Here is a 13,389-nt window from a genome sequence, read left to right as displayed (position 1 = left end):
TTTTTAAAAATAGCTAATGATGATCATACACTGATCACAGGCGAAGACCCCAGAATCAGAGTCCTATGAATGAAGCTCAAGAACAAATCTGGTTCACAATTATTTTAAGTGGGCCAACACTCAAGTTTTCTTCATGAAACTGCTAATACAGAAATGTGAACAGATACTCAGGAGAGATTTGAAAGCCAGACGTTTTGTTTTGTTTTTTAAGGTTACTGCTCAACTCCAAGGTAGCTGAAAAACTCAGTCAACCAAAGCTTCACGTCTTAAGCCTTCTTTTCACAGAGTTCTCACAACAGTTTCTCAACCTGACTATCTACTTCTTTCTAAAAACACTGGGAGGAGAGCAGACAGAGGGAGGCTGGTCTGGGAACAGCCTCGACAATCTCATGCTGCCACTCCCAGTGTGAAGCAACCGCCCAGAAGAGTGCTTACAGCAGGTTCAGAGATGCCAGCTGTAAGGAGACACTCGTGTCTGAAACGCATTCCGGAGTGTCAGCATGGTCAGTGCCATCTGATCAAGGGACTGGGCAGGCTCATCTCTCTTGCAAGAGCACCCTTTTTTGAGACCTTCAGTCAGACAGACTGAACTCAGCTCTAGGAACTTTCACAACTGGAGGTGACTGTATTCCTATTCTGGGATCCCTATGTAAGGTGGGTTCTTGAACAAATAGACAAACTAGAGAACATAAAATGAAGCTGGCAGAAAAAGGCACTAAAAAATTAAGAACAAAGTAGATCAAAGATCCACTCAAAACGATCTAACTTCTTTTTCTAAACATTAAAACCACATACCTAAATAACAAGATTATACACAAAAGATATTCACTGGCATTATTTACAACAGGAGAATCCTGGAACCAATCTAAAGATGTAATTATCAGTAAATATAGCACATAGATATGATGTCATAATTTATAGCAACTAAATTGATTTTTACAAAGCTATATTAATAATTTTAGGAAAAGTTTAATGATTCAAGGGAGAACAAGGAAAACACATATATGTAACATAAGTTCGGGGGGGAGTTTATATATTTACACACATACAAGGCTATAAGAAAATAAATCAAAATATTAGTACTGAGTGATAATTTTTCTCTTTATAATTTTTCAAAATTTTACACATGGTCAAAAGCTAGTTCAAAAACTAGTACAAAAACCAGCTACTAAAATTTTAAAGATAAATAGAAAAATATACACTATGATAATCTGCTAATACATACTCAAATAAGTGGGAAATTTTGTGTATTTTTTTTTACAATGAGAACATAATATATCACAGTATAAGAAAAATCGTAAGAATGAAACTCTCACAGAAATTTATAGAACAAAACCTATACTGACTCCTCCAATTAAAGACCCATAAAGTAGTTTCAGTGCTCTGTAACCCACCTTCTCACAGCAGGGAATTAATCCCGCTGGGGGATGCAAACAAACTTCAAAGAGAAGATTATGCCCAGACACTAGTACTATACAGCGTAAGGTTTATACCTAAATTTATTCAGGTATTTTGTCAGAGATTAGAGATGCAGATCCAAGAAACAAAGACTAATTTTAAGACAGATTCTTTACAGTCATCTAAATGGGAAGAGTAATCCATTAAATAGTATCTGAAAAAGGCAAATATAAGCTGTATTAGAAGAAAGAAAGGTTGTATAAGTAGACAAAAGTTATCTAAAATCAAATATTTGACAGCTCATTCACTGGTATTAGCAACTGGGAAATCTTACAAATTCCCAAACAAAGTAAGCGGTACCGTGAGTTCAGCGTGTATACCCAAATTTTATTTGCACAAACTTTGGGAGAAGGTACCACTCAGTGTCAGGTCTGGATACAATATCTAAGTAGAACGGACAAATTACATGTCTCTTCCACGGTGTTATGGAATGCTCTTCAGAGCACAGAACACATGACAGTTAACAACACCTTCATGAGTTCATACGTGATTCGATGGACGTGAGTTTGAGTGAACTCCGGGAGAGGGTGATGGACAGGGAGGCCTGGCGTGCTGCGATTCATGGGGTCGCAGAGTCAGACACAACTGAGCGACTGAACTGAACTGAACAGAATATTTCTTACTGGTCTTTCTAACATTTGTCATTCTTTTATTGTGAGGTAATTTTTAGGTGTTACTTAGAAGTACCTGACCATTTTATAAAAACATGTTTTATGTAGAAGAACAGCATATTTTAGTAATTTGGCTTTATTTAGTTTCCCAATTTTAAAAAATTATGGATAAGGAATCAAATTTAAGTTTAGCTTTTCTGGATATTAATCATCTAATAGAAAATTAAAATACTTGACATATTAAAGAATGTGAAAGACAAAACTAAGTTTCTTGGAAGAAAATATAGGACAATAGCTTCATATCTGTAGAGTAGGAAAATATCAATAAACTGTAGGTATGAAAATCAAGAAGTTTTGATCAAAGATACCAGACAGTGAAAAACAAACTATAGAGTAGGAGACAATGTCTACAACCCACTTGATCAGATAACATACATAATGTACAAACAATTTCTTATAAAACAACACAGAAAAGATAGAAAAAATTTAAAAATGATTAAGCCTTGAACAGGCACTTTAAAAATGAAGATATTTTGAGAGGTCAATAGTGTATGAAAAGGTGCTCAATCTCATTAGTCACCAGAAAAGTATACAAATAACAACAATGAGGAGATACTACTATACAACTATCAGGTTGGAAAATAACTCCAAATCTAACTGTATTAAGGACTGTAAAGATGTTGAATGACAAAGACCAAACACCACTGGAAGTAGTATAGATGAGCAAGATCAACTTTGAAAAACAGGTTAGTGTGATCCAGTAATCAAGTATAGTATATATCCTATGTATATACATGCACCAGGATTTAGGTATTGATATAAAGCCTTATAATTGCTATCACATTGCTTGTAATAGCCAAAAATGGCAAACAACTTCAAGTTCCTTCAACAGCAGAATCAACTGTGATATAATCTTAAAGTGTACTATACTGCAATGAAAATAAATGACTACAGTACACACAGCAACACAGAGAACCCTTACAGACTTGATTAAAAAAGCAGCAAAACTACACACAGAATAATTCTATAAAATTCAGAAACAGGCATTATTACTAAATTAAATTTTTCAAGGAGGTAAACTTATATGGTAAAACTACAAAGAAAAACAAAGAAATGAGTATCATAAAAGTCAGGATAGTAGTTACCTCTGGAAAAAGGGAGGCAGGGACTTCTGGGGCGCTGGCCAGCCCCACCTCTAACATTTACAGGGCCTAGGCAAGAGTACAAACTGAGGTCCACAAACCATATGCCTAAACATTTCAAAGATGTGAAATAAGCTAACAAACTATTAAATAAAATATGTTCCATTCTCCTATCACAAGTACTTGGAAGGCCAGATTCACACTGAGAATTCTTGAGTTCCTGAGAGTGCTATGTAGGAACATGGTTCACAGAAAACTGACCATCGGCCATTTCTCCCTTTTCCATCCCACAGTGCCAGGAACCTCACACACAGGGATGCAATCACCTCCACTCCCAAGTCCAAGCTCCATGCCATCCCCTACTCCCCACAAACAGATACCCTGAGGGCACCCTTTGGGTCTAGGGGTGTGTATACCAGCAGCCAGTTGACCCTCAGAAAGACAGACCCCAGGGAAGATTCAGACTCTGGAAATTAGACTCTGGGGCCACTGGGTCAAGAAATTCTTAGATGTGAGGTACTCACAGTTTGTCTAGGATGGAAGGATTCACAATCTAAGCAAGCATGTCCCACAGACCCTATGGACTCCTTGCCTGAAAACAGCACTTTAGAAGAGGGCCAAAGCATAGGACAAGGGCAGGAGTTCTCTTGCCACGATCAGAATTTCCTTAGAACCAAGCAATATTATATGTCTTCACCCGGATAACAGTAACAAGGATACTCACTCTGTAACTATTAAACTGTACACAAAGGTTTAATGTATTTTTTTCCACAGATAATGGAATGGACATCACATCTCTGCTGATGTGATACACATTGATCTGCAGCATTGGAGGCAGACGCTTTAACCTCTGAGCCACCAGGGAAGCCCGAGAAGGGCATATATGATATTTGAAATACTCCTATCCAAAATCCATAACCTGAATCTAATCATGAGGATAGAATCAGATTCAAACCCAGGGACTTTCTATAAAACAAGAGACCTAGGTTCTTCAGAAACATGATATAAAGATTAAAAAAGGGAGGAAGGGATTGCAAAACTATTCCAGACTGAAAGAAACTAAACAGCTGTGAAAACTAAATGGATTACATGATCCTGAATTGGATCAGAGTGGGGAAGTGCTATAAAGGATATTATTGTGACAACTGATTAAATATGGACAAAAGACATTAACTTTCTTATTTCAATAATGGGACCACAGTTATTTAAGAAAATGCCCTTATTCTTAGGAGATATATTCTAAAGTATTTAAGGGTGAAGGGTCACAATGTCTGCAACTTATTCTCAAAATGTTTTGCAAAAAAATACAGTGATCAAGCAAATAAGGTGAAACAGTAACAACTGATGACTCTAAGGAAAGCGAGTATACACTTAACTACTCCTGTAACTTATCTTTTAAAATATTTTCAAAATTTAAAGTTTTTAAAAAGTAAACTAAAGGGGTTAAATCAGACAAGAGTTGCCTACAGGGAGAGGAATTAGATAACTGGGAGAAGAGGATATGGTAAAGACTTCTCATTTTGTACACTCTTCCATCTTATTTGCACTTAAACTTTGTTCATATTCCCCCAAAAAAATTCATTTTAACTTTGGGAGGAAATACCTATAGCACTGAAAGGGGGAGCAATAGCAACTGTAGAAATAAGAAAAATTTTTGTCCCTAAATCTATCAAATCACAGCCATCACCAACTAGCTACTCTGTCAAGTAGGCTCACAGAGGTACCACAGCTCAAACACCCCTAGTATCAGCTACCTCCCTTCTCAATCCAGTAGTTTGCACAGTTAGAGGCATAACTTAAGATGAATATTCACATTCTAGTTCCAGAACGACCATAAGTTTATAACATGTCCCATTAATTCAGAAAGTTAAGCACTCAGGGATCAAACCCAGGTCTCCCACACTGCAGGTGGATTCTTTACCGTCTGAGCCACCAAAGAAAGCCAGGAATACTGGAGTGGGTAGCCTATCCCTTCTCCAAGGGATCTTCCCTACCTAGGACTCTCCTGCATTGCAGGTGGATTTTTACAAGCTGAGCTATCAGGAAAGCCCCAATAAGTTTATAATATGTGTCATTAATTCAGAAAGTGAAGCTCACACAGTTTTCACTTTTGATATTGAGAAATGCAGTTAAGAAATGCCAGTGACATTGTACAAAGCCCTGGAGATGCCATGGAGAGATGTGTATAACATGGTCACTGTCCTCAAGAAGGCAACTTAGCAGAGTGAAGAGGACTTGGAACCAAAAGCCCTTGCTATTCCACACAGTAGCTATAAGATCTTGGTAAATTATCTGACCTCTCAGATGCTACTTTCTCATAGGCATAATGGAGATGCCATCCAACTATCTTTAAGAGTTGTACTGTAAGAACTAACTAGGTACATCAAGCATGTAGGAAAATAGAACAATAGATACTCAACAAAAGGTAGCTATTTTATGAGCATTACAATCTAATTAAAAATAATGAAGTAGAAAACATGCTCAAGGTTGTACAGCCAATTAATTATAGGCATAACTACCATTGGAATCCTGATTACTCCAAGTTTCTAATCCAAATAAATTCATTCTCCATAAACACCAAATAAATATACACAACTGCTGTTGTGTAGACCAAGAGATGCTCCCTGATAAATCTTTGGCAAACACATCACTCTCTTAGGCACCAAGAAAAAGAACACTAGGCCAGAAGATGATTTTTGCTCATTAACCAGGAAGGATTTTAGCTCAAAAAGTGATTTACTCAGCCTGAACAAGATACTCTAATCTTATCCAAGACCCTGTTGTCCAAGAATACATGTCCAAATTAGTCCAAAAGCTAAAGCCAGAAGAGGTGTTTCTTTCAACTAATTTTCAACCTCTTTTTTAACCAGCTGACATAAAATTTACTGAATTAAATCTATTTCAAACATCTCCCAGGTAAGTGGCAGAGATTTCCCTTTATATTATTTTATAACTTAATTCTAAACACTCTTTATTAGCAAGGTGATAATATTTCATACTAAAATGTTGACTTCCAGGTATCTCTGAAAGACACAAACTAAAATCCAATGGTTATAATGAATAAAGCCATAATTCAAGGCTATTAAAGCAATGACTCTTAAATTGTTCCCTAGGATGATGTGGGCACAGATAAAAGGGAAAGACACTTAAACACACTTAAAGATAAATAACAGTTTAGAATATTCACATATTATCCAATGTGCATGGCTATGTCATACAATAAACAAACATGCCATATCATAATGAAACATGCAAATACCTGAAAGAGTGCCACCTGTCCTAGGATAGGCCACTTCAACATACACTTCAAATGTGGTCTCTGGGTTTTGCCTACAAAAGAAATAGACCGTGATTACTGACAAGGACTGAGGCAGCATGATACAGAACATGCAGGCTGTGATACAGGGCAAAACTTGATTAAAATAATTAGCTCTGCAACTTAATGGCTGTGGAACTTTGGACAATTACTGAACTTCTCTGAGCCACAGCCTTCCTAATCTATAAAATGAAAATACCTAAGCAGAATTATTACTGTGAAATGTAAAGAAAACAAACCAAAATTGCCTAAATACAATGTCTAGCACATAATAGGTTAGCCGTTGTTATGATTTTACAGATGTTATATTTCCCATTTATACAGCTGGATCTCCAAAACCAAAAGAAAAATTTTGAGGAAATTCAAACTAAGGCAACACTAGCCCAATGTAACGTGCTCCCTCATATTCCAGGATAAAATATTCAGGTGATGACATTAACTTGCTTACTTACAGATGTTAAAGACTCAAGAGAAACAGTATCCTATCTCATTAGGCTATTATGAAGACAGGATGCTAATCTAAAATTTAAGATACTGTTTCCTCACAGCAGGGGCGGGGAGGGGTGGGGGGGTGGCTTCCCCTGCATTGGCGATGGCAAGTATGTGAATGTTTATTACTATATCCTTTTACCTTTTTATGTCATGAATATTTCATATTAAGTTTTAAAAAGATCACAGCACTAACAAAATGTTAACAGTTGTTCATTCTGAGTGACAAGAACATCGGGGTTATATTATCTTTGTATTTTCTCTTTTCTCTTTGATTCTAAAACTACAATAAAAAGATTATTTCCAGATTGCAAGAAAATCATTTAGCAGAAAAAAATGTTACACATTCAAATGTCTATGACTGAATTCTATTTTAAACCTGACAACAAAGCTCAGAGAAGAAACTCTGAGTTGCCTAATCAGATCTAAGGGAATTGCAATCAACTAAATACCTTGAATTTGCCCAGCAGATTCCACTTTCCAAAATAACTATCTCATTTACCTCTCTTTATCCTCATTACAATCTTATGAGGTAGGTGGATCAGTCATCACCCTCACCATACAGGTGAGGAATCTAAAGCAGAGAAAGTCTAAATGACTTGGTAGTCCCACAACTAGTTAGAAACATAGCCAGAACTGCAACTCAGACCTCCAGGCACTCAAATTCTGGGTTTCACTGATTCTAAGATTAAATTTTTCTCCCACATTTTCCCATGTTTTACAATCAATTGCATCTTACAACTCTAAATGGCAATTTTTCTTTCTTAGTAGTACATATAATAACAGTGCATCTTACAAATAATGGCATCTTAGACTCAATATTGTAATACTCCCTCCAATTTGTTAGGAGTAGTTGCCAGTCAGGGATCTACTATTTCTCTCATGAAGAACCATCATTTCCTTACTGAAGAGAATTTCGAATGTGCTTTAAATAAGTACCTACAGTGAAAAGAGTTGCCTGCTCTAAAATTCAAGGGATTTAAATATACCTTTGTCAAATACAATTTTTAAATTAGACAATAAATCAGAGTATCTTACTTAAAGTAAACTCAAGTTTTAAGAAAGCTATTTAAAAATGCTTTTGTACTTTTTCTTTCCCCTGCAAAAGGGTACAAAAAGACCGACAAGGTCAGCATCCCTCGGTCACCAAAACATTTGCGGAAAACACCATATGGAAAATCCCTTGATTCAAATGATCTAAAAGTAAAGGGTTTGTTGAAAGAAAGGAATATTCTAAGTTCACCTGAAGAACACCAAGAAGATTCCCTCTAAAACGTAGAAATATCTTTATGCCTATTTTGCAACTGGCTGAATTTCATCTCAGAATTTCACTCCTCTCGATTAAGATAACAGCTTTCAAAGTGTGTTCTGCGGGACCCTGGGACTCCATGGAGATTCCTCAAAGATTCCATGCATTTTTTTTTAACCCAAATGTCCACTTTTAAGTTTATTTTTCTCTATTTAAAAAACTGAAAGGAACAAACTTGAGCATGCAAAGGTGTTACATACCAAATTTGTTTTTTTTAACACTGGAGCATTAATTTGTGCCACTAACTTAAGGTGGTTTGTACAGATCTGCTGTCTAACTGAAGAACATTCTAACGGTGTCTAAACTCTCTGCTTCTTCTCCCTTTCTCTTCAACACTTCGGCCAGGCTTCTGAACTCACCACACCACCAAAACAACTTGTCATGATCACCAGTGTCTTCCCCATTGCTAAAATGTGCCAAAATGGTCAATCTCAAATGCTTGTCTTAACCTCTCAGCAGCATTTGACACAGCTGATTGATTTGCCCTCCTTCTTCAAATACTTTCTTCACGTGCCTGCCAGGACATCACTCTCTAGCGGTATTCTTCCTGCCTTACTGGCTGCTCCTTTGGTGATTCCTTCTCAGACAAAACTCTCCTACCCTTGAACTTAGTGCTAGACCTCTTCCTGCCTACACTCATTCTCTAAATGATCTCATTCAGTCTCATGGTATTAATTACCAGGCAAATGCTGATGAGCTCCAAAGTCCTGTCTCCAACCCGACTTCTTCCCGGACCCTAGATTCCCTCATCCAGCTGCCTGCTCAACATCCCCATCAGGATCTTTAAGAAGAATTTTTAACTTAACAAATGGCACTTTTCTTCCTCAAACCTGCACTTCCTGATATCCAATTACTTAGGCAAAAAAAACAAAACAAAACAAAACAAAACAACAAACAAAAGACATCAAATCTGGTATCACCCTTCAGTCCTGTTTTATATGCCAAATCAATCAGACAAATTATGTTGATTTAATCATCAAAATATACCCAGAATCTCAATGAGTCTCAGCATCCCCAACCGACCATCCTTGATAGATCATCAACATTTCACCTCAATTACCATAATACTTTAACTGGTCTCATTGCCTTCTCCCTGCCTTCCTACAGTCCCTTTTATTCCAAAGGTCAGGCTATAGCAGTCCTCTGCTCAAAACCTCCCCAAAACTTCCCATACCATTCAAACTAAAAACCAAAGTCTTAGTTCTGCAGATAGACGGTGGTGATGGTTGTACAACAACATGAAAGTACTGAATATCACGGAACGATACACTTAAAAATGGAAAACAGACTTGTAGATATGGGGGGAGGAGGGAGGGAGGAATACAAAGAGTAGCATGGAAACATACACTACCATATGCAAAATAGATAGCCGGTGGGAATTTGCTACATGACTCAGGGAGCTCAAAGAGGTACTCTGTGACAACCCAGATGGGTAAGAGAGGATGCAAGGTAGGAGGGAGGGGACATATGTATACCTATGGCTGATTCATGGTGAAGCATGGCAGAAACCAACACAATATTATAAAGCAATCATTCTTTAATTAAAAATGAATTTCTTTAAAAAGAAAATCAAATATAACTAAAAGTGGTTCAGTTCAGCTGCTCAGTCGTGTCCAACTCTTTGCAACCACATGAATCACAGCACACCAGGCCTCCCTGTCCACACAAACTCCTGGAGTTCACTCAAACTCATGTCCATTGAGTTGGTGATGCCATCCAGCCATTTTATCCTCTGTCGTCCCCTTCTCCTCCTGCCCCCAATCCCTCCCAGCATCAGAGTCTTTTCCAATGAGTCAACTCCCCGCATAAGGTGGCCAAAGTACTGGAGTTTCAGCTTCAGCACCAGTCCTTCCAAAGAACACCCAGGACTGATCTCCTTTAGAATGGACTGGTTGGATCTCCTTGCAGTCCAAGGGACTCTCAAGAGTCTTCTCCAACACCACACTTCAAAAGCATCAATTCTTCGGCCCTCAGCTTTCTTCACAGTCCAACTCTCACATCCATACATGGCCACTGGAAAAACCATAGCCTTGACTAGACGGACCTTTGTTGGTAAAGTAATGTCTCTGCTTTTGAATATACTATCTAGGTTGGTCATAACTTTCCTTCCAAGGAGTCAGAGTCTTTTAATTTCATGGCTGCAGTCAACATCTGCAGTGATTTTGGAGCCCCCCAAAATAAAGTCTGACACTGTTTCCCCATCTATTTGCCACGAAGTGATGGGACCAGATGCCATGATCTTCGTTTTCTGAATGTTGAGCTTTAAGCCAGCTTTTTCGCTCTCCTCTCTCACTTTCATCAAGAGGCTTTTTAGTTCCTCTTCACTCTGCCATAAGGGCAGTGTCATCTGCATATCTGAGGTTATTGATATTTCTCCCGGCAATCTTGATTCCAGTTTGTGCTTCTTCCAGTCCAGCGTTTCTCATGATGTACTCTGCATAGAAGTTAAATAAGCAGGGTGACAATATATAGCCTTGATGTACTCCTTTTCCTATTTGGAACCAGTCTGTTGGTCCATGTCCAGTTCTAACTGTTGCTTCCTGACCTGAATATAGGTTTCTCAAGAGGCAGGTCAGGTGGTCTGGTATTCCCATGTCTTTCAGAATTGTCCACAGTTTTTTGTGATCCACACAGTCAAAGGCTTTGGCATAGTTAATAAAGCAGAAATAGATGTTTTTCTGGAACTCTCTTGCTTTTTCCATGATCCAGCGGATGTTGGCAATTTGATCTGTGGTTCCCCTGCCTTTTCTACAACCAGCTTGAACATCTGAAGTTCACGGTTCATGTATTGCTGAAGCCTGGCTTGGAGAATTTTGAGCATTACTAGCGTGTGAGATGAGTGCAATTGTGCGGTAGTTTGAGCACTGGTATTGCCTTTCTTTGGGATTGGAATGAAAACTGACCTTTTCCAGTCTGGTAAATTTTATGTTATATGCATTTTACTACAATTTTTTTTAAAATGAGTAGGAAAAAAGTCCTTACAAGGTCCTACATGATCTGGCCTCTCCCTATCTCTCCAATTTCATTTCAGAATTCTCTCCTCTTGCCCACTGCATTCTAGCCACACTGGCCTTCTGTCTGCCCCTCAACACACCTAATTCATTTCTATCTTGTGGCCTTTTGCACTGATCATCATATAGATGGCTCTTCCTGTCATTCAAAATACAACTTATACCTGACCTCCTCAAAAAGTCTTCCCCAATACACTCTACCATTGAATTTTAATTCTACACATCACAGCAATCACAACCTTGTTTCTCTCCTCTAAATGTAAACTGCAGGAGAGTAGGCATTTTTGTCTGTCATACCCACAAGTGTTTCCCAGGTGCCTAAACAGTCCCTGGCACACAGCCAGAATCAAATATTGAAAAGGAATAAAAGAAGTACAGACTTGCCTTCCCAGAGTCTAAAAAATTTCAATAAATGATAGGAGTGATTATACACTTCTGTGACTCAAATTTCAGCACATTAAAAGATGAGATTTCAAGCCCCATCTCCAGCGTATCTGGGGCAGAACCCAAGAATTGGCATTTCCAATAAGTACCCAGATAATAGTGATGCTGCTGAACTAGTGATCACAGTTTAAGAACCACTGATCTAGTTAAATGGAACTCTTCATCTAAATAATTAGTACATACAATATAAAATAAACATAAGGTATACCTCAATAATCCATATCAACAGTGCTTTTGCAATAAAAGATTTCAAAGGAAAAAAGTATTTGTGGAAACAATGACGCTAACTTCTCTTCTACAGTTACCCATAGTCATTGCCTCATTCTAATGAATTATAAACCTACCAAACTTTCTTACTCAGTTCAAATAGCTGCCAGAGTTCTATTAAATGGTGCCAAAGATTACGATAGTTTCTTCAGGAAAAAAAAAAAATGCTGACTACCACACTAAAAACAAACCAGACTATATATGTTATTGTCATACTTACCCATGATCATTTACACGTTGTATTATAGAAGAAGTAGTGATTAACGTTGTGACAAGTTTAATAACATACCAAGCAATATACATAAGGGCCAATGAAGCCAATGAAGATAGAAGCATTTTCTGTTGCTGCTGCTGCTAAGTAGCTTCAGTCATGTCTGACTCTGTGCGACCCCATAGAAGGCAGCCAACCAGGCTCCTCTGTCCCTGGGATTCTCCAGGCAAGAATACTAGAGTGGGTTGCCATTTCCTTCTCCAATGCATGCATGCATGCTAAGTCACTTCAGTCATGTCTGACTCTGTGCGACCCCATGGACAGCAGCCCACCAGGCTCCTCTGTCCACAGGATTCTCTAGGCAAGAGTACTGGAGTGGGTTGCCATTTCCTTCTCCAAAGAAGCATTTTCTACTTCTCTGCAAATTAAAAAAAAAGCTTTTAAGTTTCTCTTCTAAATGCAAATGACCAAGCGACTTAATATTTTCATTAAACCATTAATACATTAACAATTTCCAGAGACTCTGTGGAACTACCTTGAGACTACTTACTTCCTCCATTACTCTTTAAGATGCTTAATATTTTCAACTACTTGGAACTGAAAATCCAATTTCTGTCCTAGTAACATTCCTGCCAATTCAGTACATGTAATGATGCTAAGAATACCATGTTCTGAGTCACTTTCCAATACAGACCCAAGATTTCCCAGAGCACATCATATCTTAACATATTACCATGGAAATGTCCTGCTTCTGCCATGGGATCCCATCATCAATTGCCTCACACTCCTATACCTCCATGATCTGAACGCTGCCCATCAGCCAAGCTTTTTTTTTTTTTGCCATCCACCCTTTCCTTGAGTGGTCTTGCACCCTAAGATCCAGCCATAGGGAACTACTTGTAGCTCTCTGAACAAACCATGCTCCAATTCTCTAGTGACAATATCATTACCATACCACTACTTGTACCTACTGTTTCGAATGTGCAAAGCACGATTACGTGATTAAGCACTTTACATGCATTATCTCAGTTAACCTTCAACAACCCTATAAGTATTACCCCCAGTTTAGAGATAAGGACCCTGAAACTCAGAAGATAAACTAGCCAAAGTCAAATCAAGGAAATGGCAGAA

General features: G+C 38.0%; 1 protein-coding gene across 13 annotated transcripts in view; it reads right to left on the bottom strand.

The window, feature by feature from the left end:
* DENND1A (DENN domain containing 1A) overlaps positions 1-13,389 on the bottom strand; it is a 538,527-nt gene that overhangs the window by 483,441 nt on the left and 41,697 nt on the right. For all 13 annotated transcript variants that reach the window (XR_011255499.1, XM_069582473.1, XM_069582475.1 and 10 more), the window contains exon 2: positions 6,471-6,541. Coding sequence is in view for 9 of the 13 variants with exons in the window: in XM_069582473.1 (XP_069438574.1) it covers positions 6,471-6,541 (71 nt within the window). In the remaining 4 variants the exon portion in view is untranslated. The remainder of the gene's footprint in view (positions 1-6,470; positions 6,542-13,389) is intronic.

Source organism: Ovis canadensis, chromosome 3 (assembly GCF_042477335.2).
Source record: "Ovis canadensis isolate MfBH-ARS-UI-01 breed Bighorn chromosome 3, ARS-UI_OviCan_v2, whole genome shotgun sequence".
Lineage (NCBI taxonomy): Eukaryota > Metazoa > Chordata > Mammalia > Artiodactyla > Bovidae > Ovis > Ovis canadensis.
The sequence above is the reverse complement of the archived record's forward strand: the minus strand, read 5'-3'. Positions and strand labels throughout refer to the sequence as shown.